Consider the following 25,310-nt stretch of genomic DNA (forward strand, 5'->3'; position numbering starts at 1 on the left):
TACTTTATTCACTGACCTCTTGATGACCTGCCCCTCAGTGGCTGACCCCGTGGTGACCTCTCCTTTAGTCCCTGACCCCGTAATGACCTCTCCTCTGTCATTGACCTCGTAATGTTCTCTCCCTCAGTTACTGACCCCGTGACGACCTCTCCTTCAGTCAGTGCCTTCCTTTGCCACTTCTCTCTCGTCTCATAACCCTCAGGTGAAAAGCAGCGAACACGTTAACAGTGATATTGTATTACATAAAACGCAGACGCGGACCGCCGGCGCCCATCAGAGCGGACACTCAGCCCTCCGACAGGGTGTCCGGTTACACGGGATGGCATCTCTCCTGGGACGCCGGGCCCCGCTCCACTCACATACGGTAGCGCCGGAAGACAGATCTCTCTCACTCGCGCCGGCGCCGGTCCGCCCGCCCAGACCCCTCACTGCAAGGTTATCACAGACAACAAACAACGCCGGCCAAATAGCTGCTCTCTCGGCCCCTGCCGCCTGGTTCGGTGAGGTCTGTTAGAGAGCGGCTGGTCGCGGCAGCGCGCGCAGACACCAACAACAAAATAGACATGAGAGCGACTCGGGCCAGCGCGACCGCGCGACGCAGGCCGCGGCACTGGGCGCAGCACATCAATACCGAGATGGTACGCAGCGAGCGTGGCGCAAACGACAGCGCTCAATGTGACTGATACCGAGCCGGCGGCAGAGCTCAACATTTCAGCGGGGCGCGGCAGGTCGGCCGACCGTGCTCACCCAGCCTACAGCGGCGGGGGCAGTTCATTTGATGGCCGCGGAGCCGGACTCGAGGGTAGCTCGCAGCGGAACGGAGCCTTCCACCCAGAACCCGGGGCGGTCGAGCATCTGCTCCCACAGCGAGGCCTCGGCGCCCTCCGCGTCCATCCAGTGCGCCGGTTTGCCCTGGTGTTGACCTGTCGGAAAGAGACGAGACAGTGAGAGAGACACCCTGGGCTCAGGGGACGGGAAGGGTAATGGTGCAAGCATAATGTCAACCTCGGGGGCGGTTGTCCGGACACACGTGACCTTACGATACGGAAACGGAAGGTTAATTAACCCTTTGCCCAGGAGACTACCGAAGGTTCATCGTACTGTTAAGTTCCAATGGCCCTGGAAGGTCAACTACCGCCCACCTGAAACGTGACATTTAGAACTATTCGAAGCACCATATCCATCAAACCAAGTCCGAGGAAGCATATGAGCTCCCCGAGGACACAGTCTACCGGGAAATAGCCTCCAGCACTCAGAACCGACGCCGGAAGTCTGACCCGAGGCGTCGGGGCACGCCCACACTGTCAGCTATTCCGACTACCGGCAACGTAATTAACTACCGCTCATATGGCGGCGTTGGCGGGCCGTGCCTCGCATTGCTCATCGGCTGACACGGGGCGGCCCGGGCCGGCAGCGTCGATCAATCGCGCCGGTACGCAGCCCAGGGGGGGGGGGGGGGGAAGGCGGCGGCGGCAGGTAGCGTGGGTGTCTGCCGAAGCCGAGCGACGGTGTGCGGCGCGACACCCGACGAGGGGAGACGCGTAAAGGAGGAGTAAATGTCACACTGTCCACTGAGACCGAGAGGACGGAGATGGTGCTATCCGTGACGGTCGTCTAGACTTGGTAGAGGAAGGAAAAGAAGATGGACGGATGGCGGAAGATGGAGGACGGGACGGAGGACGGGGACGATGGGAAAAAGGACGGAACAAGGAGGACATGACAGAGGAAGGAGGGAGGGAGGAACAGAGGAATGGACGGAGGAAGGATGTCGAAAAACGGGACAAAGGAAAGAACATCGGAAGACGGGAAGGATGATGGGACAGGGACGGGACTGAGTACAGATGGTGGGAGAGAGGATGGGGACGGACAATGAAGGATGGGATAGAGAAAGATTGAACAGATGACGGGGGACGAAGAACGGGACGGAGAGCGTGTCGCGAATGAATCGGACAGCGCACGCACTAGAGACGGACGGGGGCGGACGGGACGTGTCGGCTCATCCCGAGGAACACGGCTGTGCTCTCAGCGCTGTCAAGGCTCGTCCTGAGCTCAGTCAGTGCTAATGAGTCGACAAGGCAGGTGTGTTGTTCGTCGGCCTCTCCCAGTGGAGGGCGGATAAACAGCACCGTCGAGAGCGACAGAGATCGGCCAGCTCCCGCACTTAGCGTAGACTGTAGTCTGTAGAGTCAATTGATGTTTGTGTGCCGCTGTGTGTGTGACAGTCCTCTTCTGACTATTATTGTTTTCTGGCATTGTGCGTATGTGGTGTATACCTTATACCAGAAAATGTATTTCCCAAGCATTGCGGAGTTTGTCCTCAGATGCAATACAGTTTACACCAAGTGCAAACCAAGTTCAGAAACTGCCACATTCAACGACCCTGCGACAGCGCGAAGCCCCAAGCAGTACCGTGCTTTCTCAGCCGCAAAACAACTCGAAACTGCTTGTGGCTGGCGGCGAATGAACAGGACCAAAAGTTTATCCAGCATCGGTGGAATACAAATCAGTTGAACCCATCAGGATCGAGACTATTAATATTCGCAAACAGCGACAGAGGAAAAAGTTCGGTAGACTGTCAAATGGCTGAATGTTGACAGGCAGTGCGGACAGGACCGAGTGCGCTGAGCATTGGTCCTAACCAGGGCTGCGGAGTCGGAGTCGGAGTCGGAGTCGGAGTCGGTCGGAGTCGACAGTTGTGACCGGAGTCGGAGTCGGAGTCGGAGTCGGAGTCGATTTTAGAAACCCGAGCCGGAGTCGGAGTCGGAGTCACCGAAAATCTGTCGACTCCGCAGCCCTGCTACGTCAGCGGAGTCGGAGTCGGGAGTTGGAGTCGGTCGGAGTCGACAATTCTGCCCGGAGTCGGAGTCGGAGTCGGAGCTGGTTTTTGGAAGCCAGAGTCGGAGTCGGAGTCGGAGTCGCCGAAAATCTATCGACTCCGCAGCCCTGGTCCTAACTCCTATACATACCTTCCAGCTACGTGTCCATAAGGTCATTTCCCGATACACATTGGAGCTTTGGGAGGGAAGCCACCGCTGGTCAATAGCTTGTAATGCGATTGCCGGTATCAGGAAGCCATAGTAGGAGTCATGCAAGGACAGCTGCGCTGATTAGATTACCGGACGTATGCGCTGATTGCGTTACCTCCGACATAGGAGCGTGCCTCTTCAAGGTTTAACTTAATGACATTGCTGGCATTGACCGTATGACGTGACATTGGAGCCAGATAGTTTGTAGGAATTTCTTGCTAATTATTTGATAAATGAACAAAAAAAAAAGATCGTTCGGCCTACCATCCTCCGAGCCTTCTAGCTTCTCTCTGTCTCGGTCGAATTTCCACCCACCTGAGCCATTGTTGAAGCGGGCGCCACCCAGAAGCTCGCTGGATGTCAGGCTGTGGTCCCACACGGTCAGCTCGAGAGCACGCTCCTTCAGCTCCGCCAGCGTGACGTCCGAGAAGAGAAGCGTGCCCGACCACCGCGGACTGGTGGTGCGACGAACGACGGATGTCTTCTGCTTGCTACCCTTCCGGTCCGGTAGGAGGTAGCTGGGGATGAAAGAAAGACAACAGGGTCAGTTTATAGCTACATGATAATCGTTCTCATGAAAAAGAATTTGCGCATTGTTATCAGTTTGATTTATAGACGGAACGGCCAAATTTCGTGTTCTCGAGGAATTTGCCAAATGTTGAGGCATAACTGTGGTAGGATGCATTGCACATTTATCTGTTCTCATACAGTTATCTTAGTAACACTTCCTACCATCAGCTTACAAGAGATGGAAGTGGTTTGAAATAGTTGAGAGCCAGAGTCACGCTTGAATCGCAATACAGGCCCCATAGCGACGCCTTGTTCCCGCACCGGCTCATAGATGGCGTTAGTAGTGATCGCCTGAATGCATACTGCACCGCAACGCCTCGTTTCATGGCCGCAGTGACTGTGGTCGATTTGGGGAAGAACCGCACGGCCAGAGATTGCCATTTCAGATAACTGACATAAATATCGATCCATCCGCGCGGACCCCCCCCCCCTGTTTTATGCCACTCTTAGCGTTCATGCATACGCTAAGCACGGCAATTGATGTTCCGCAACGCTTTCAGTGGCATGCTGTTCGGACATTATTCCGCAGCTTTTCGATATGACAGGACGCACAATAACCCTCCCGAGTCGATAAGGCGGTGGTATCATTTGTCACAACACAAGCGGCTGGTTGCCATCCATCAGGGCCGTATACGGTGCGGGCCTGGACTCGGTGTCGTCAGCCGGCCAGTTAACATTTCAGCCGGAGCTTGGGGCGAGCTCGTGGCATTCATCACGGGACAGTTACATGGCATTTCCACTCGGTACTGTCCGGGCCGACCTGCACACGTGATGATTAAACTATCGCGGTGACCCACGGAAGGTCAGGGGTCACAGCGTGGGCGTAATGCACTGCTCAGGGTAAATATTACATACGGCTATTGTTTCAGCCAGTGGCAGTTATATTGTAGAAGCAAGACCAATAATCTATAGGCAGGGATGAGTTCCGGATATTTGCTGCCGGCTTTGGTGCAAGGTCGTTGATGCGTAGACAAATGAGCAAGCACTTGGAAGCCCTGTAGAAGGTCTTGTTCAAGCTAAACGATGTAAGTGGTTTTGTTGCTTCAAATATTAGTGTTTAGGGAATGTCACTGTTCAATGCCTGCAGCAAACGGTACTAAATTGCAAACTCAACGAGGGCAAATACATCTAATTCCATTTCTAGTTTTATAATTTTGAAGATTCATGGGTGATTTATCCTTGGTGTCGTCAATTGTTTGTTTTGCTGGGTTAGGCCCTTTCGGTCCAATGGGACCATTTCAGAGCCGGGAGGATGATAGGATATAGGGGGAGACATTGGTCTGGGCAGGCACCCTAGTGAGTCGCCGGGGCTGAGCCCGTCCAGAGGACAGGCCACCCAGCCCCAAGGCACTCACTGCACCCGGCTACGGGGTGCGCTCCCTCGGGATCAGCGGTGCCGCTCCAAGGGAGCAGCCCGCATGAGATAAAGTTGCCTGTCCAGCCCGGAGGGGGTTGCGGCGTGGAGGAGAAGGATTTCAGTATCCTGAGGATAGAAGCACGGAACGGTGTCGTCGATTATGCTGCTAACAAATATTAAAATGATGGCCAGAATACCTGCCCATCGGCTGTTCGCTTCACCACCAGTTTCACGCTCCACTCACCACTTGCAGAAGGGGTCTGCCGAGCCGTTGGATCGCACTGCCACCAGGTGTTTGGCCTCCTTGACCATGACGTGGAGGGCTCCTCGCGAGCGGCGCGACCTCCGACTGCCGTCTCCCTCCTCCGGCGGGGCGTACTTCAGGGCGACGACGACGTCACCGCGACCGGAGCCGCCCTCCTCGTGAAGGTCACTCTTTGAACAGGGAGAGGGTACACTTCGTCAGAGGTTGGCTGTGGAAGTTACTCTACACATGGGGGAGGGGAATGAGACATTTTTAGCAGCTGTCTGTTGTGGATGTAAGGCGATATACTCTGCAAGCAAGTGTATCTTTGTCATTGGGTAGATGCTGAGCAAATGAAGCTAATAGACACCCGTGCCTACCTTGAGCACCTGAAAGGGTTTACCTAAAATGATAAGCTTCATTAAGATGGCATTCAGAAGGAAACAATGCAATGAGGCTGCAAAATGACTTATTAGAAAGTACAGGAACTGCAAACAAATAGAACCCGATACCAAATTTGACATGTCAAATTGACTTCAGGAAGTCAATTGTGCAGAGGATAAAACTAATAAAAAACCTACCCCCCTCTCATCCTTGAGCTACTTCCATTTCTTGTCACGGCCAACTGACCCTAATTCAGGTGGCTGTGGTGGATGGCTACCATATCTCAGAATAGCCGGATTGATCCAATTTGTCCGTCCGGACAGGCGTCTCGTTTGACGTCACACAGGTCGGATGACGTCAGGGTGTCTCTGGAGGCTCCATATACCGTCTCACACTGGCTATTCATTCTTCTCCTTCAGGCGTCTAAAACGAGCGTGTCCGAAAGTAGCCTCATCGCGAGCGGGGCGGTCAGAAGCTAGCTCTTATACCAGCGTCCATCGCGCCGCGTAGCACGTAGCACGTCCGTCGTTTTGTGTCGCTAGCCAACAAATAACCCACATCAGAACGCAAGTTATCTATCCCTCCCCTTCTTCCACAGTAGTCTGTAGCCCACCTGCTGCCTTTTATTCAATATTGGAGCGGTGCCGGTCTGAGCAAGACCCCGTTTTACTTAACCCAAGGGGCCAGTTCAGGCTTTTATGACACCTCAGAGAACAGTGGATCAACCTAGCTGGTCAGGGACCATGAGCAGTGTACTTGACCTGACGGGCACTTTGGGCGCATGGACACAGTGTGGGGTCACAGGCGTACCAACATTGCTAATATGCACTGTGTCAACACACTCAACATATGAATAGCAATGGACCGGGTGGTAATTTTTGCAGAGCTCGTCACGCAACACTTACACGAAGCGGGGTGAGGAGTATGGATTACATGTTTTCCAGTCAACGTGCATATCTAGTGATCTGCAAACATTTCCAGCAGGGACTTCATGGTGCTGGTGCCTTGGAGGAACCATTAGGTAAAAGCTCTAGGCATCAAACGTTGTCGTTGTTACCAGTTTTATAGCAGGTCTTGTGACAAAATCGAACAAAGTTCGAATAAAAGACAACGATCATGGATTACCTTGCCAGTCATCGTGTGTTGAGCGCGACCTTTTCAATGAAGAACAACAGTTTCCAAAATAACGTTCAAATGGGCTGTCTGACGTTGACTGTTCGGGAAGGTCAGCTCATAGGGTTGAAAGCCACCGAAAAACGTCCCATTAATATCTTACGGAGATCGCAGCAGCTATCTTCGAAAGAATCAACGAAAATGCCAGCAGCAAAGAGCATGCATATGCCAAGCTCATGCAAACTTCTGAAATTCATTTGAACTTTGTACATTTGCTAACTTTACCGCAATAATCATATTTTGAGCGAGATTAATTGGATTTGCGAGGAGAAGCTAAGAGTAGTGGTACAAGATATAGCAATAGCAGACATCCATTGTACACGACATTTATAAAGATGAGCTTTGCATTGGCTGTTTGAATGCCCGAAAGGATAAATAACTTAGCTTTATTACCTCACAACGAGCAATCCATTTATGAAATATTTCTCAGGAACCATTGTGTAAAATGGGCTGATCGATGCACCGATGCAGTTGTTATGCCTTGCGCCTCAAATGCTTAGCATTACGGGGATAGTGTTGAACGGATTGTAATGATCTCGAAACTTACAGACGATTTCAAACATGAGCTACCCAACAAGGCCAGTTTTCCTACATTCCCGACAATCGCGAGTCACGTTGCCTACCCAGTACCCACTCATCTCTCAATGTATATCATCATGACACCGAGTATCGTTATTCCGGCCTATGCACATGCCGCGGTTTCAGCCCGACTAACGACCTGACAACTGCACCACCGCCATGAGTGTACCAAGACAGATCGTGACCGGTAAATCAGAGCACGCCGAGCGCTCCTGCCTGCGGTTTCAGAGGTGCCACCTCCGTCCCCGAGGGCACCCACGCGTCAGCGTAACAAGCTGCCTTCAGACTGCAGGCCGCACTAACTGCCAATTAGAGACACTGAACGGTCCAAGACCGGATGTCTCCACTGTCCAATGAAAGGCTCAGATGGCGTCGAATGGACGCTTCGCTAAATTGCGGTCATAGGTTGAACGAATGGCGGTGAATGAATTCAGCCGGAATGTGTCTCAATAGGAGCAGGGTTAAATTTGACAGGATCCTAAAATCGTCTGAATGTGACCGAGTGACCGGAAATGAGCGACATAGCCGACTGGATCGCGGCTTCTGGATGATTTCGCGAGAGTGTGAACGTGTTACTAGTGCCTCATTATAATAGCTCAACCGTGTTAGCATTTTCCCCGCGAGAGCTCTGCCGTGTAACCGCTATCCCCTCAACAGATTAACCAGATCAACCGTGTAACTATCGGCTCTTTTCAGCCATGAAAGCGTGACCCCTCCAATATTCAGCTGGGTAACGCTAATTCACAAGAGTTGGGTAGAGTAATATTGATCCCGCCTGGGATCAGTCAAGTTGTCGTGACCCCACATGTCACTCACCCGTTCCTGCAGTGGGTGACTGGGCTTAACTCCGTCCGTACCCGTGTCTGTGACCCGTGACGGTCAAGAGGTCGTGCCCGTGGCCCGTGTCACTCACCCGTTCCTACAGTGGGTGCCAGGAGACCGTGGCAGTGTGGCTATGACCTGTAACCGTGACCCGTGTCCCATGTTACTCACCCTTTCCTGCAGAAGGTGCCATAAAGAGCGTACCCGTGTCTGTGACCCGTGTCACTCACCTTCACCTGCAGAGGGTACCAGGAGACCGTGGCAGGATGACTATAACCTGTAACCGTGCCCCGTGTCACTCACCCGTTCCTACAAAGGGTGCCAGGAGGCCGCGGCAGTGTCCCAGTGTAGTGTGTATCACATCACTCACCCGCTCCTGCAGAGGATGCCAGGACGCCGCGGCCGTACTGTCGTCCAGGGTGATGGACGCCAACGGCAGCAGCACCTCGCCGAGGAAGTCGTTGCGGCCGAACATGTCGCTGTGCCACACGGTCACCCAGAGAGTACGGCCACCGAGCTCTGAGAGAGCGGCGGGGAACTGCAGGGGAAGAGGTATGTGTGAGAGACAGAGAACTGCGGAGCATAGGGGGCAGGGGCGCGTGAGGGTGGAAAACATGCAGCGCGGGGGTGTATGAAGGGCAGTGAACACACAGGGTGAGGAAACACACATTATTTTCTGCCATTTTTATCTCACAGGGAGAGGAGCGTGTGAGGAGTACGGAAATACACACACGGGATAGGGACAGCGGTGTGCCGCAGATACCATACATGAAAGCCGGCCTCTGTGAGAGACAAACTTAGACGACATAAACTGAAGTGTGGGTAAGACATGAGACTATGGATGTGAGGGACACCACAGACACGAACAGGGGCGAGAACAGAAAAAAGACTCGATCACATTTTGTACATAATGGCAAATTAACGACTTTAAACTGACGAAAACTATGGCAAATTTACGATTAAACCACGACGTGATTAAACACTTAACAGCTCATTTCTGAACTATCGCAACAAGTCGACCAGAATAAGGACGTTTCGTTTAACCGTCCCGCCAAGTCAAAGTGACAGTCTTCCTTGCGACGCTGCACGTCCGACTTAAAAGAGGAGAGGCTAATCTAACCGAAATTTCACTTTTCATTTTCAAAGTTAACTTTAATTTCCATTTTTATTTTACATAAAAGTGTCATCTGGGCTTATTGCATCTGCGCTTTTCTCCTCTTTGTATTGGTCTTCTCTAGCAGTTTCATTTCACGTTGGTGTGCCACATTCCGGTAAAATTGTTGGCATTCCCGGCACCCTCAATTCCATCCGTTGGCAATGCTGACAATGCGGTCAGCGGCCATTTCAATATTACATAGTAGGGTAGGGCGACAACAAAGCTTGTTGACAACAACACAAGGTCTGACCAGACAAAGAAAAAAAAAGAACAGATTTGGTGATTGAAATAGCAAGTCACTAAGACCGCAATAGGACGTTCCAATCAATCTGCAAGCTGTATTTCTGCCGCTTCGAACCTTGGTAGGACGAAGGACGAAGCGACATCTCAGAACACTCAGTATCTCGAAGCGGCGTGTTCGGCATTTCATCGAGATTCAACATACCACTTCTAAATGTACTTCTTGGGCATATAGCTTTACTTTCGTATAACAATCTGCTATGAATTGTGTGCATATTCTAGCACATCGCTTAACTTCGCTACATCGATTTGTATCGCACAGTAACTCAAAGCTTGTTTGCACCTTGTTACGGAAAGTAACTGGTCACACGGGTGCATGATTTAACCATATATACCAATACCAGAAAAGGCGTCAATTTATGTCGCTGTTCCTATCTCACTATTACGCTAAGCACAGCGCCGGATCAGGCTCTGACAGGTCCCCCGTTTCGGCGCCCACGCTAATGTGGGCCAGGCCGCCTCAGATCCTTCACCAGGGGAAATAACGCTGTCTGGTCCGTAGCCTACTCCATTACGACCTACGAGCCCCCCCCCCCCCCCTTCCCCACCCACACCCTCAGCTCTCGCCAGCTTAGGTGGCTGGTGAGAGACTTACGAGAGTACGAGGCTGAATAAAGTGCTCTCGGAAATAATGCCGAAACACCTGCAGATCCAGTCACTAAGAGCATAAATAGACGAGCCTGACCACAGTGCCTGGTGATTGCTTTGGCGTAAAAGCTGTAAATAGATTTCGAACAACAGTGGGTATAAGACGCTTTGCATGTTCGCTAATTCCGTTCTTTGGTCTGCCAGTAAGAAGCCGCGTCAATTTCGCAATTACAGTGCCTTCTCACCGTAAATAGTTAATGTAATGAAGAATACAGATACATTTTTTCGAGAGTTCTCACCTTGAGGATTTCTTCGAACATGGGATTCAGCGTATGCTTCTTTGTTTTTGTCTTTCGTTTACCGCTCTTGGATCTATCTGGGAGCAGATAGACCTTCACGTACCTGGAACAAAGGCCAAAACAAATGTCAATCTGGAAACAAATGATGCGATGGGCAATGCATGTTGGTATACATTTATTCACCACACAACTATAAGTTCGATTAAATAAGCTTTATACGAGCCCGAACACTATTAAAGCCCTATAAACAAACTAAAGAACCCAACGTCTACCAAACACAATTAGGATCCACTAACCACAGAGACGTGAGAGCACTCCACCAACCTAATCCAGCCAACATATGACCTTCACATCCCCCTGAAGACCGCATACCACGCCGTCGCCCCATCAGTTGGCCGGGGACCCCAGGCCAATAGCATCACGTGGGAAGTGTCGCCACCACCGCCGCCACCGCGGCCGCCGCGGCCACCGCGAACCAAGTGGGTATGACGACTAATCAATAGGGACCGTGGCCGAAACATTCTGTCACCAGTGCTGCATATCAGTGGGGAATGGTGGATGAGCGGACGGAGGGGGGGGGGGGGGCGGAAGGGAGAGGGGGAAGGCGCGAGCGACGGTGGCGACATACCAAAACTGACGGCTCGGAATCGTGTTGGTAATTGGTGTTGCCGCTGAGGCCATGTCTAGCTGCAGAGCACGGTGGGTTGATAGTGGGCATTTCTATCACGTCCCACAAAAGGTTGTCTGTTCGTATACCTATACTAATCGTTCGCACTAGATCAGTTTCTACAGAACGGTGCCAAACTTACGTCAGAGACGGCGACAAACACGCATAAAAAAGCGAGGGTATAAGCAGGAGTATCTATGCAAACGCTGCGGGGCGGTATCAAACGCGTCCAAAGCAAGTAACAATAACAGCTAGTTAGGTATAGTGACAACTTCGACTCCGAATAAACGATGCACCAACAGGCTGCTAAATTGCGGAATCGGTCCAATAAGCGCCTCGATAGCTGAGCAAACAGCGAACTTTGAATTGAAATCAGTGGTATCAATCTGCCTGAGACCGATATCGAAGATGGCGCTGCGGAGACGACCACCAATTAATTTGAAACGGCTACAGAAATGCCGCAGAACTATGCTAGAACGGTAGCCTAGCTAATCTCAGACGGACAGTCAGCAAGCTAGCATTAGAAGCCAGACTAGCTAGCCCCACACACTCAGCGAACTATCCTCAGATGATCAAAGAGCTAACCTAAGAATGTCCATGAGCTAACCTCATACGACCGAAGACTTGGCCTCAAACGGCAGACGAGCTAATTCCTTTGCCACACAACTAATCATACTAACGTCACGTTCGTCCGAGGAAACCGACTACCCGACGGCCGCCCCGGCAACATTCCATCAACAACAACATGGTCGATAGAAGAAAAAAGCAGCAAGGAAAACAGACCAGCTTTGGTCTGCTATTACTTTTATAAACAAATAACAGTGGCAAGGATTTCCCTGAATGACACCAGAAACAATCCAATTTACCTCTATGTGAGCCACTGAGTGTTATGTTCTACATTTCCGAGTATAATTGACTCACTCGTGGCGACTGGGCGGCGCAGAGCTCCGCCGGGCAACAGCTGAGAATAGGCACGGCCGCTATCTTTTGCCGGAGTTCGCGGAGATCGCATCTGGTGACGGTGCCACGCCTCCAAAATACATCCTAGCCAATGCATAGCAACGAGCTCCCTAGTTCAGCAAGGCTAAGGCGACGTCGCCACCACACGCATTGCATCATGCCCGTCACATTGTACGCCATAAGGCGGACAAAGGACGCCTACCGGGCACTCCCACACAAGTACATACACTACCTACTCCCTCCAACTCCCTCCGACCAGCCGACCAGCCGTCGCCGGCCGTCTGATCCAGCCCGGGCGCTGTTCGGGATCGTTTCTTGATTATCAGCATGCTGCTGCTTTACCAAATATGGAAGCTCCTTACTGCCGTTTCTAGGTCTCTCATTGCGCAACCGCACACAACATGTGTCGTTCACTAATGATATGACGAAAACACCGCAAGCTGGCAGCATGCTGATAAATACGATAACCGAACAGCGCCCCGTTTGACGTCACTTGGGATACGTACGGGTCGGACTTGTTGCGCCGGGCGTCAGCGGCGGCCAGGTTGCGGCACTGGTGCACGGTAAGCTCGAGGGCCGTGTCTGAGGGCAGGTAGCGAACCGAGAGCTGGATGTCACCTCGAACGGCCACCGTGCCGTACCGCACCTCACCGGCCGAGCAGACGGAGAGCAGTGAGCCGCTGCGGGACTGAAATGGAGAGAGGGAAAACGGCCAGTGAGCGACGAGACTGACACTTAGAGAACAGTGAGACAAGCTGCTGCGAGACTGAAACAGAAAGAGAGGGAGAGAGAAGGTCAAAGCGAGAGCAGTGAGCCACTGCGGGACTGAAACAGAGAGAGGGGGAGGGACGGTCAGAGAGGGAACAAACTACGAACTGTGGCCAGAGAACGACAGGCAAACGACTCGAGAGAGAGAGAGAGAGAGAGAGAGAGAGAGAGAGAGAGAGAGAGAGAGAGAGAGAGAGAGAGAGAGAGAGAGAGAGAGAGAGAGAGAGAGAGAGAGAGAGAGAGAGACTGACACATTTCAGCAAAATTAGGCAGTGTGCTTCATCGTCGATAAGTGCGGTCAACGATCATGTCCATCTTACTCGCAAGCTTTGTGGTTTAATAAGACCTGACAATCTGCGAAGCAGGCAGTTACCACCTGTCCGCCAAGAAAAACCAGTTTCTGGGTAAATTGAGCGATGGAGTTGGTATCTTGTCCTAACTTCATTAATGCCCAGCACGAAAGCTGCTCATCAAGGGTGGCAGATTTGAATGCTCTGTTGACACAACCTGTCCGAGTTAAGACCAACTTCTAACTGGTTGGAAGTACTGCAAACAACGCAAACTTTTTGCCTGCTGCTGTCACCACAGTGTGTTGGCTGAAAATTTAATGCAAAGGATGAAGAAGCCTTGTCGTCTTCTACCAGTACCTCGTTGCATTCATCATCTCCCGTTGTATACACAACACAGCACACCGCGCTCTCCCAAACACGGCGTATTGGATATCTCCTGAGAAAGCTGTCCCCAGCGTGGGAGTCTCCGACGACAACCCGTCTGTCACCACGCCATCGATCGTCGCCGAGCCGGACAGAGTCGCAGCAGAGGCCTCCGCCGCTGTCACCTCTGGTCAATAAACAATCAGTAGAAGCGGAGCGCCCGTGGCCATCAGCCGAGCGTCGTCAGCCGCTGACACAATCTCGCCGCGAGAGGAACGCCACGCGCCATAATTGAATCATTCCTCACTGCGGCGCTGGGCTGCTCGACGCTGTCTCACTCGGCGCCGAGTTCGGTCACGTCGCGTGCGCTCGCAGTGTGAACCGAGCCGAGACCGTCTCAAAACTGACCTGCGCGACCTGAGCTTTCCGGCCGGGAGGCGGCGTCGTTTCGGTTACCCCAGTCCGGTCGACAAAAACAGGGGAGGGGAGCACGGCGGAGCCCCGACTCCCGCCCGCACCTGGTCAGGTGAGCTGCAGGAGCGTGGGAGAGCAGGGAGGGTGAGGGAGAGGAGGGGAGGCAGACGGGAGCAGCCGCCTGCCGCTCCAACTCTGAGGAAAACAATGCAGAACCGACACTGGCACCCAACGCCGGAAATATTTAAGATGGAGAGCAAAAGAAGATTACGTGTCTGAAGGAAGATAAAGGAAAACATTGCGTTAAAGCTGACGCGTTCGTGCTTAGCAACCGCTGTTTTATAGATGATACACTAAGCGGTTAAGCATATTTGAAAGTGTTGTTTAGGTGGCGAATGAGTGCATCAATATACCAGCTAAACCTATAGTCAACACTGATGCTTATATATGTAGAGAAGATTGTAATGGAACTGAATGTTTGAAACATCAGTTCGACCTGAATTTTATGTTACCAAATGGTTAATCTATTTCTGCTACTGTTCAGTATGTTAAATAAACTAGGAAAAGTAGCTTATTCAAGATCAAACGGACAGTCTGAAATTCGCCTAAAGAATCATCCTCCTGTGATTTATGATTATGTGAAATTTTAATACAACTCACTCCAACGAACTTCTGGGATAACAAGGCTCGCATAATAAGTTCCATATCAGCCTCCGATTCGGCTGAGCTCCATAAACTAACCGTAAAATCTCTTGCAATTGTTAGAACGTCTTACTCATCAAGAAACAATGAAAATGTTCACCGCAATCTGCTAACTATTCTCGCAGTGTTTAATAATACAATTGCTACAAAGATTATCTTCAAAGTCTAGACTCGGTCTGAATCTTCCCTAGACACTCCCTGAGCCAATATTCGCCATGTAACGCCCACGTTCCCACCCGCTCGCCGCCGGGTCGGGCTGGGACGGGCCGACGTTGGGTGTAATCACTCCAGTCCACACCTGGCCCTGTCCACCCACACACAGTCCGAATTGGCAGACCAATCGTCGCCACCAGGGCTTCTCCGCCCACAGAGCAACAAACGAGCCATCGCCCGAGCCGTTGGGAGTTCCCAAATGTGACCGTCCGCGGCCGCGCGCCACTCAGGTAACTAAACGGACACGCTTAGACGGCCGAAAAGGGGAAGAGGAGCCGTAATTATGTCACAGTTACGGAGTACGGAGTGTGATATGCGCTTATAGTTACACAGAGATAGCTCTTATCCACTGCAGTAACCATGGCATCTCGGTGTAATGATGTGCGAACACTGCCGTGACTGTCTGGTGGAGTCGAGTCATGCGGTACAGTCTATCTTCAGGCGTCTACCTCTGCTGCCATCTAGTGAGCGACGACCGAATCAACACCCGAAAGACACATGGCGACACCACAGGACGATGCGATTTCAGGCCAGCTCCATATAACGAATTCCAGAATGTTCTATATATTTCTCAGGCGTCCCCTCACTGTGTCCGCATTTCTCGCTCAAACTTCACATATGCCAGGTCTGACAAAGCGTGTGTCCTAAAGGAAAATTCGAACACACCAAGCTCCACAAGCCGGAAGTGGCGAAAGTCACGTCATTCGGAAAAAAAAATGTGGACCAGAGATAAAACCAGGGCGTGTTCATTCGTTCGTATCACTGGAAACGACATATGGCACCAGAGCTCTGATCTGTAGAGATCAAGAGTGCTGCTGAGCACCATCTAGAGGTGTGTCGTGTCTTCCATGTTTTAGCATGTCTTGGTACGGTGCGAATTTATTGCTTTTTTATTATGACGACTTCATCCGTCATTGGGTGAGTGCCTGTGGATGATTTAACAATGAAACTAAACTAAACTAACTTAAAAACATGACGATATAACTTTTTACATCCGCGTCCAGCAGTAATAAGCGGTACTCAAGGTGAAAAATGAAAAAGCTGTGACGCGCTACCAGCACAAATGCCACACCGATAGCAGTTTAAAGGTAGTGTGCCACCTTTGAAAGATTTCCCATTTTATTTTTCCTAGGATAAGAAGCTTCTGTTTTTACCTAATATCGCAAAGAAAATCAAAAATGGGCCTGGGATAGTGCCTTTTTCGCCTAAAAGTTTATCGGTTTTTCGATATGTATAACAACTGTAGTGGGCTGACCTGCAAACAGGCGTCGGCAACAATCGCGAATGCGGCGCACATGTGACCATAAGCAAAGGTCATTATAGAGTTACGACGTACGGGAATGAGTTATCATCTGTCTAATCGTAGACAACACAATGTCGAGCCTTAAACTGTAAGCCTGTATTGGTATTGTTTCTTTTATTTGGCTGTCGAACATTATTTATGGTTTGAAATATGATTTTATGTAAAATAATTGATATGAAAAAGCCGTCTCTTAAGTTATGACCCCATTTCACCACACGCAAGTGGCAGAAATGACAATGATCAGCTGACGCATTTTTCTTGGCCGAAGTCAGAGCGCGCGGCCCGACGCACCACCACCGCACCACAAAGTATGAGCAGAAGCCACGCCCAAAGCCAGGGCCCCGGTAACGTGAGGTAGCCGAGTCGGGGCAGCGTGCGCTGACCCAAGCCGGGGCCGCAGCTTTGGGCGCGGTCTACCGCATCCCCGCGGGCAGCCCCGGGCTATCACATGACACCGGGAGGACGCGCGGCCCCGGCTTGGGTCAGCGCACGCTGCCCCGACTCGGCTACCTCACGTTACCGGGGCCCTGGCTTTGGGCGCGGTCTATACCGCACCACCTAACAGGCGTGTTCGAAACCGCAGGAGATGATGATGAACGGGTTTATCGAAACTTGATTGGATGAGCATATCGGTAATAGCGATTTCAGTGCGTGCATTTATTGTTCATAGTGGTGTGAAATGTGGTTGGGGTACGACCGACAACCCGTCGGGGCGAATTTCGCACTGGGGTACTCAAAATTTGAAGAATTTAAGACGTTTCCATGAGTTTTAAAGGTATGGATAAGTTCTAAAAATCCGGTTCTCCTTATCTGGGCCATCAACTCCATACGGTCCAGGAAAGCTGGCACACTACCTTTAAGGGCATTAGGCTGCGTTGAATATAATCTAAGGAAGTCTTCAGCCTCCAAAATAAGGTTATTTCAGGCACATAATAGACTGAAGGCAATTACTGGATTAAAGTAATTTGCAAAATGGCTGCCTGCAGTACGGAATTATGCAGTCGAATGATAAGTCTTATCAACGGCCAATGACAATGACCTTAAGAAGGCAACTAATGGTATCTACTGAACAGCTAAAATATAGAAATCGATCCAATACTACGAATGAATAAGTCAGACGATTCTTGGTTCACATTCGTTAAGATGCCTATCACACCGTTCACTAACATGCTCTATGAGGCTACGACAACAGTATCGTTAAGTATCGGTTACCATGGGCCTCAAGAACGCCTTTTGTGAAAATGGCGATAAAATTAGCCCCCAATTTGCTTCGAGTCCAACGTAATTTATCAGCTGAGTGAGTGGTCTCCGGCGGCCCCAATCCACCGGTCAGTAATGACCATGTCACCCTGGACAATGAACAGAAGCTCGACTAATCATGGCGCTACGCATGGCCTCGACTTGTGTGTGACTCGAGCGGCAAAGAAGGCGGGTGGATTAAGCAGTTTTCCACCGCGAGGTCACGGTAGCACTACCCAACCAGCATACCCCTTGTCGCCTAAAGCTCAAAAGCGCAACAGCGGGGGCCAACCAGAAGCCCCAGCAGCCGCTGCGGGCCGCTGCTAGCTAGCTCCGTGCCACCGTTTGTTTCGTAACAGCACGATCGGCCACGGCTTATCCCGGATCCCGTTAGCCCACTGCGGCCAGATTTACCCAACCGGCTGTCGCGGAATGTTTCCTCCTAACACGGTGACTGTGCAGGGTCGTGATAAAGTCACATGTGCCCAGCCGTGACCGTGAGTGGCGCTGGGAATGAGACGACAAACGCAGCCGGCGGCGGCGGCGGTGGTGGAGGCCTGTCTCGTGACTTAGTTCTCACTGGAGGCCCAGTCAGGCGCAGCTGACGCTGTCGGTCTGACAGTGACCCATTTATGCGGACACAAAACGGACCGGCCACGGAGCTACCGAGCAAGCGAAGGGAAGCGTGACTCGAGAAAGCATGCAACCAAGTACCGTGATATAGTGAAAATGTTTGAGAAAAGGTGCAATCTAAAATGACGCTGGATGCATGACTTATACAGAGTGATTACGAGCGAGCGAGCGCAGCGAGCGAAGTGAGTCTTTTCAATATAACGGGAAAATCTCAGTATGAGCGGCCCGGCCCGGCCCGGCCCGGCCTGTAACGCTTTTGAGAGGCTTATATCTCAGCAACCGCTGGACCGATTGGCCTGCGGTCTTTTTTGTTGGGTAGCCCCATCCCTTCTACCCCGTAATTGACTATTTTTGATACATCTCAGTGACCGCCATGGCACGTGCCACGTGAAAAGTCAAGGGTGTTCAAGCTGTTTTGCAAAAGTAGTGATTTTGAGAGGCTCATATCTCAGCAGCCGCTTTGGCGATGGTCTTGCGGTAATTTTTATAGTGTAGCTGCATCCCTTCTACCAAAGGTCGGATACTTTTTATCTATGTGAGTGACCCCCTCTGCACGTGCAAAATACAACAATAAGAGGTGTCAAATTTGTTCCCATTTTAATAACTCGGTAATTACTGGGGCGATTTCGCTGAAACTTGGCATACAGGTAGGCACCCACCAGGCAATGCATTCCCACGTGTTGCGGCTTGGGTGCTACTGCACGTGCGCACGTGCAGGGGGCGTTTCCAGATCTCGAAAACGGCTGGGCCGATTGCGCTCAAATTTGGTACACGGCTGGGACCAGTTAGTAGGGTGCCGTGCAAAAGTCACTTTGGACCCCGGTTGCACGTGCGCACGTGCAGAATGCCGCTTCCAGATCTCAGAAACGGCTGGGCCAATTGCGTTCAAATTTGGCACACCGCTAGCAACCGGTTAGAAGAGTGCTTTGCACAAGCCCGTTGGAAGTACCTTTCGCCCTTCCGCACGTGCAGGGCTCACTATCTCGCTCGCTCGTTCTTCGCCCAAAAGGCGTTTTACTGGTAACTATTTGATACGAAACCCCGCTGTTAGCAGCGTCACATCTATGTTTAAGTGCAGATACTATATGACGGTATGGCGACAATGCAATGCCTCGAACCAATTATTTCACGGTATCTTACCAACCAATCAAATCAGCACCTTGTTCTGCAGCTTCACCTTTTGAGAACATCTGCGCACTACATTCAGTAATTTCAGCATTCATTTTTTATCATTACAGCTACAACAGAGTGTCTTGTATTACGTCACGCGTTCAGATGCTGTGACGTCATAGAGTGCTGTATCTACATCATCAGAAGCACCGGTGGCTGATTTAGGAAGGTTGTAGGGCGCGAGGTCTGCCGCCGCCGCCACCGCCGGTGGGCCAGGGTGCGGCCGTCTCAGAAAACTGGGCCAAGAGTGGGAGCTGCGCAATCGCTACAACCAACTCTCTGATCTGATCCCGGCAAACACGAACAAAAGCGCACCTTTCCTCGTCCATTGTCACGGAAAGCGTGATAGAAGGTGCCGGTTGGGAAAAATAAAAATTCAGCCAAGGATGATCAACATAATTTAATGAAGAAGTGCTCATTGCCAGATATCGAAAGTCATTTTTTATAAAAATGCATCTTCAAGCTTACAGACAACGCAGATATATTGACATACAAAACCAAAGTACTATCATGGATGAGATAACACGAGAAGAGATGAGAATGAGATGAGAAAGAGATGAGATCAGGTAACACGAGAGATGAGAAGATGTCCTATTCCGCGTATTCAACTGACTAACACGAAGTAGAGTACGAAGTACGAAGTAGAGCATTGCCATTCCGTTTTAGACCTGATTTTCGCATGTTCAGGTTGTACGAAATATTTTATCATCTCAACACTGCTGGGAACAATGTTTAGAACTCAGATCAACAAACTCCCGGGTGAAATAAGAAGTTCTATTCGAAATTCTCGGGAGGAACATGCAACGCAATTGGATGCAACACGCAAACAACGAAATGCATACAACAGCTAACTTGGCTTACTGGCATTGAATAACGTGGAAGCTGCAGGCACGCCCAGACTTTCCAAAGTTGAATTAAAAGACACCGTGGGGAATCGCATTTCTGCAGATTGAAGAAAGCATCTCGTGAGCCTAGTAACCAGGTCCATCTTCATTCCGGCTTTATGTGAGCGCCATCTGCCGCCTATTTGGACTAAGTGAATAAAGGCCATTGCCGTCGAATCGTTACCGCCAAATGGACAGAGGATTGCCGGCCCGTGCCTATTTCGCCGAAGATGGTCATCAGCCGGTAATTTATAACGATAGCGCGAGGACGGCGCGACAGCTTGGTCCGGCCAGGGCTGTGACCAGTACTGTGCGAGGAGCCTACCTCCGCGACGCCGCGGTGCGACGCTCAGCGCACCCGCACGGCCCCGCAGCCGCGAACTACCGCCCGGAGCCTCGACTGCCGACGGTGGGCTCAAATGACCATAATAGTGGCGATAATCAGGTGTAGGTTTCGGCAACTGCGGTTATATGGGGCCGATGTCGCTCGTAAACAGGGTGCTTGGTAACGGTGGCGCAATCAATGTGAAGTAACACAGGGAAGGTATCATAGGCATGGGAACGTAAGCATCAGGTATGCGTGGGAGGGTGCCTCAGCGAAGTGTGTGTGTGCTATCAGGGTTGCAAATACGGAAGGGATTCACTTCGTGAGAAATAGTTAGAGTCGAACTTTCAATAAAAACCACCATAGTTGTCACCTGTTACTGAAGTATGCACGAAGTCCTGGAGACTGCAATTCCAGTCTCCTTTGGCGAACACCAGAACTACATCATTTCATGCCGAGTTCCCATAGCTCAGTAGGTATCTAATGAGTTTCAACACTGCATTTCTCACTTTCCAGCGACCGCTAATCAGTCCGTTCCCACATGGTACCGGCGCTCGGGTGACAGTCTCTCGGAACCATTAACGCCACCGTCCCAAATGCAGCGACTCGTGGAGACACCCACCCACGATTAGCGCATCGCCGACACCGCGAGCATCGCCTCAGGGCAAAGGTCAGGTGACCCGGTGACCCAGACGAACTTCAGATGCCGCGGGGACCGTTGGAGGCGTGCAAAGCCCCGCTAAAACGCCGCCTACCGCGCTAGAGACGGCGGCTTAATCAATGAATACTGAACGCTCCCAGTCTACCACGGCGAAGGTGTCAGTGGGTTCGTTTGGTTCCTACGCCGCCCAGCCACCTAGCCGGCGAGATGGTGCGCGCTGCGGGTCTTCACAGAGAGCGAGAACGTGCCTGGTGCGCTCACTCTCGAAATCGACGGCGAGAGACGCAAATCCCCCCGCTTTTGTGAGCGCTCTGCCGCTACTCGGTCGGCGCGTGAGAGGACATTGAGCGGCTCGCCGGTCGGCTCGGTTCGTCCGATATAAGTGAGGCTTCGTGAAAGCGTAGCCGACCGAACCTGAAGGGTATTGTGTGAAGGACTGCCGCGAACAGAATACCGATACGTGCCACAGACATCCTAATGCACTGACTGTGTGACAGGCTAACATGCAGCTTTTATACGGCTCCGACGCCTGTGTCTGTGGGGTAAACACAGCAGATCTGTTCCTAACAGGTCATCACTTTTTAGTGCAAGTCCGCTTATCTAACATCTTAGCATCTTCTTAATGTCCGAGTGTTCATCTAGCTCACCCATGCTGTCTCTAGCGCAGTGCCCCAAGAGTGGAGCACTACCTAACTGTTGACGGAGCGACCTAGCCGGACCTTCGTGGTTTCCTGACGCTATGTCATTTTCCGAGCATCGATCGAACCCCGGCGGGGAGTTCTCTCATAGGTCCCCTATCACAGAGCCAATGATCAGAGCTCGGAGGTCATACAGCTAATAACTTCGGCAGGAGATGGAGGTCAACTAACAGTCATCTGGGGCTGGAACAATTGGGTCTTCATTGGGGAAACCCAGAGGCTGTGCCTGTTCCCGAGAGCACGAAGGAATTACAGTCAAGGTCAGACAAACTCCGGCTATATGCCAGAGATACACGACCTATGTGCAGCCAGTGGGAAAGCACGAATATATTCGTATGATAGACATTTCAACCGTTGAAGTCTTGGAATGTCTTGGAATATTATGATCAAAACAGTTAAGGCTTAAAATTGATAAATATAAGATTCGTGCGATTTACATCTTATATGTAATGAAATGAACAGGTTTATATTTTGGTGGAAACAACATGCCCAATGATTATTGATGCGGTCATTGGTCAGTTTTGTTGGTCCTACTTTCAAACAGCACGTGAAATGTGATGACTTTGTTAGCCATCAAGACCGACCACGGCCAATTATCGCCCGACCGCGGCCAACTATCGCCCGATCGCGGCTAACTATCGCCCAATCTGCCCAACATCTACCGATCAGACCATTCCTATCTTCCAATCAGATCACTCTCATATCCAAATCGCCCCGGGTGCCGCCGACCGATCGCGCCTGACCCAGTGAAAGTGAAACACCACTGCTATTCCACTCTCTCTTCCCGCCCTTGCAGCCAGGTCGTGGGAGAGAGCATCAGCAGGGGGCTGAGGTCGCTGATCACTCCTGTTCCCCACCCACTCGCGTCAGGTCACCCAGGTCACCAGGTTACCGAGGTCACCGCAGAGCGTGACACTGTGTCATCAGGGTCAGCGCAAACCAACGTCTGTTCGCTGATGAGTTTTGCTTACACCGAGTGTCAACTCTCAAAGAGATGAGCCTCAGCTCCACAGAAAAGTTATGTTTTATAATTTGTCTGCGAAAAGTGGATGAACGGAAAGGCTGAAGTTCATCCAAACGAGGCAAACTAGTTAGGGAGATTAATTATTCTCCTGACATATTCAATGGTAATCCCACTAAGTAGTCACTGTCACTCCAGCATCCGCGGCCGTAAAATTCGAACGAGTCTGTGAACAACATTTCCAGGTAGATAGCCACTTAAATATTCAACTAAAGCTACTGACAAGAGCAATGTTTTCTCATCTAGTCCACGAATGCTCCAGGCCTAATGCGGTCCTTGAAATCGCCTTAGTGTCTGAACATCTCAGGCAAAGGCACCGAGGCGACTACACAGGCGAGTTGCCAGGTCGTCCAGCCATCGAGGTCGTCGGACCGTCGAGCTGTCTAGTCACTGAGCCATCGCCCTGTCGAGCCGTCGAGAGTTGGAACCCCAGCCCGCTCTTATCAGAGACCCAGCCGTCACAATGTCGAGTTGCTAAATGTCGGAACAGACGGCATGTTTGGTCCCTGAGCTGGTTGACTTCATGGCACCATCCAACCCGAACACTCGTGGTTGGTTTGTCTGTATTGTAATATCATCATACGGCGGACATGGCGTGACAAATTTAGCCCTCACTGAATACAGATTTATTAAATGATTGACCCGATCGTCATCCCTGGCTAGATGGCGCTCAGTCAGCCAAAAAGCTGGCAATCGCCTTTCTGACAGTAAATTCCGAGAACTCATGCATCAGAAGTGATCTTCTGTATACCAGGATGCATTTAGGACCAATCAAGGACTCTCGCCCAACCGATGCACGTGCCGGTCGCTTCATGGTAAAAATGCAACGGTTCGTGTTCGATCTGCGAAATTCAGCCGAGCTCAGAAACGGCAATAGCCAGTGGACTGCTATCCAACGAATGCCAATGTGAAAGCATGAATTCATGATCTCCTTGGGGGTTCGTATGTTATTTATGGCGACATGTCGGCGCCTGAGGCCGACGGCAGAGCGGTGAGCTAGGCAGACACGACTGCCGATCGCACAGAGCATCAGTGAAGACCAGATGAACACTTTCCCGCACCGATCCGATGGGCGGGCCTCACGCAACGGCCCAATGTATAGTTACGAGAGACATGTTGTGCGCAATAGTTTACGGCGGTGGAAGTCATTCTACTTGTACTTTTGGCTCGTATTACAAGGAAGCGGTCACCTACACGATAATTACTCTTTCATGAAAGTCATTACACGTATGCGTTGCAGTGTTCGTTCTTTTCCGGGTGGCAACAGAATTGGTAGCGCAACAGAATTGGCAGCAGAACTCTTTCGAAATAGCTCCTGAATATGCACTGCCAGAGCACGTTCCATTGGGACCAGAATAGAGAGCTCATTATCGAAATTTAATTATCAGGACCCTCCAGTTTCTTCCGGGTCGGCAACTGAGATGACGGTCAAACGCCTTTGTGCCTTTGTGAATCGGCACTGCTGCAAACTAGACCCGGGTGAAGGTAAGTGCGTCGTAAGAAAATGTCTTAGAAAGGAAAGAAAGAATATCATTAGCAAGAAAACAAGAAAAAATCATAAAAGTAGCATTGAGCAATATGTAGGATTCCTTGAACATGAAATTCAGCAATACAAATGTTACATCAGCTCATATCTACCAGAGACTTGCTAGAGAGGACCCATATTGCTGTGCTATAGCAAAAACAAAACAAAAAAACGACGCACCACAGGCGAGCCAAACTTGGGTACCTGTTGTGAATTAATCAAAGTTATGATAAAGTTTAAAAAACCCGCTATAATTTTTTAGATATCGCCCATCGATGCAACCCCATGATACTTAACCTCGTGATCTGTGAGTGACGACAAGCATGTATGTGTTACAGGCAAAGTGAAAACTCGGGCATTTTGCAAAATGCCTAGGCAATTTGCAAAATGCCTGACCCGCCAGGCATTTTGTAAAATGCCCAGGCAGTTTGCAAACTGCCTGACCCACCAGGCATTTTGCAAACTACCTAGGCATTTTACAAAATGCCTGACCCACCAGGCATTTTGCAAAATGCCTGGGTTTTCATATATTCCACCGTTTTTGTTGACTACAGGCTTTGATCATAAGCGTTCCACTGTGACTGACCCTACACATTTCACATGTGTTGTGGGCACATGTGACACATTCCACGGTCACGAATACAGGGTGTCACAAAATTGTTGCAGGATGTTGTACTTGTGTCCCGAAATGTATTGCATCGTAGTTGCGTCAGTGTTCTCCAGCACCTCGCTGACAAGTTATCAGCGGCCACATGGTCTGTCCCCGCGGCACCTGGTGAAGCTCAAATAGGCCTCTGTAGCCCATCATGCCCCAAACGAGAATCTCCAGTGCCCAGTGGGTGCTTCACCGTCTCGACGGCGCAGCGCCTCTGAGCTGTTGTTGGCCCAGAACTGCTTGTCGGGACGGTTAGTGACTAAGAAGAGCTCTAATAGCCGTTTTCACGACGGGCTATCCGGTGAGTGCACCTATGTAATT

General features: G+C 50.9%; 1 protein-coding gene across 1 annotated transcript in view; it reads right to left on the reverse strand.

Moving 5' to 3' along the window:
- Window positions 1-217: 217 nt before the first annotated feature.
- The window catches only part of LOC122383132, a 119,941-nt gene continuing 94,848 nt past the window's right edge, over window positions 218-25,310 (reverse strand). Inside the window, exons 10-15 of the mRNA XM_043369281.1 lie at window positions 12,632-12,813; window positions 10,499-10,601; window positions 8,526-8,693; window positions 5,198-5,388; window positions 3,342-3,544; window positions 218-923 (exon numbers count right to left, since the gene is read on the reverse strand). Coding sequence (XP_043225216.1) covers window positions 772-923; window positions 3,342-3,544; window positions 5,198-5,388; window positions 8,526-8,693; window positions 10,499-10,601; window positions 12,632-12,813 — 999 coding nt within the window. The 3' untranslated portion in view covers window positions 218-771. The remainder of the gene's footprint in view (window positions 924-3,341; window positions 3,545-5,197; window positions 5,389-8,525; window positions 8,694-10,498; window positions 10,602-12,631; window positions 12,814-25,310) is intronic.

The sequence above is a fragment of the Amphibalanus amphitrite genome, unplaced genomic scaffold (assembly GCF_019059575.1).
Source record: "Amphibalanus amphitrite isolate SeventyFive unplaced genomic scaffold, NRLGWU_Aamphi_draft 000156F_arrow, whole genome shotgun sequence".
Lineage (NCBI taxonomy): Eukaryota > Metazoa > Arthropoda > Thecostraca > Balanomorpha > Balanidae > Amphibalanus > Amphibalanus amphitrite.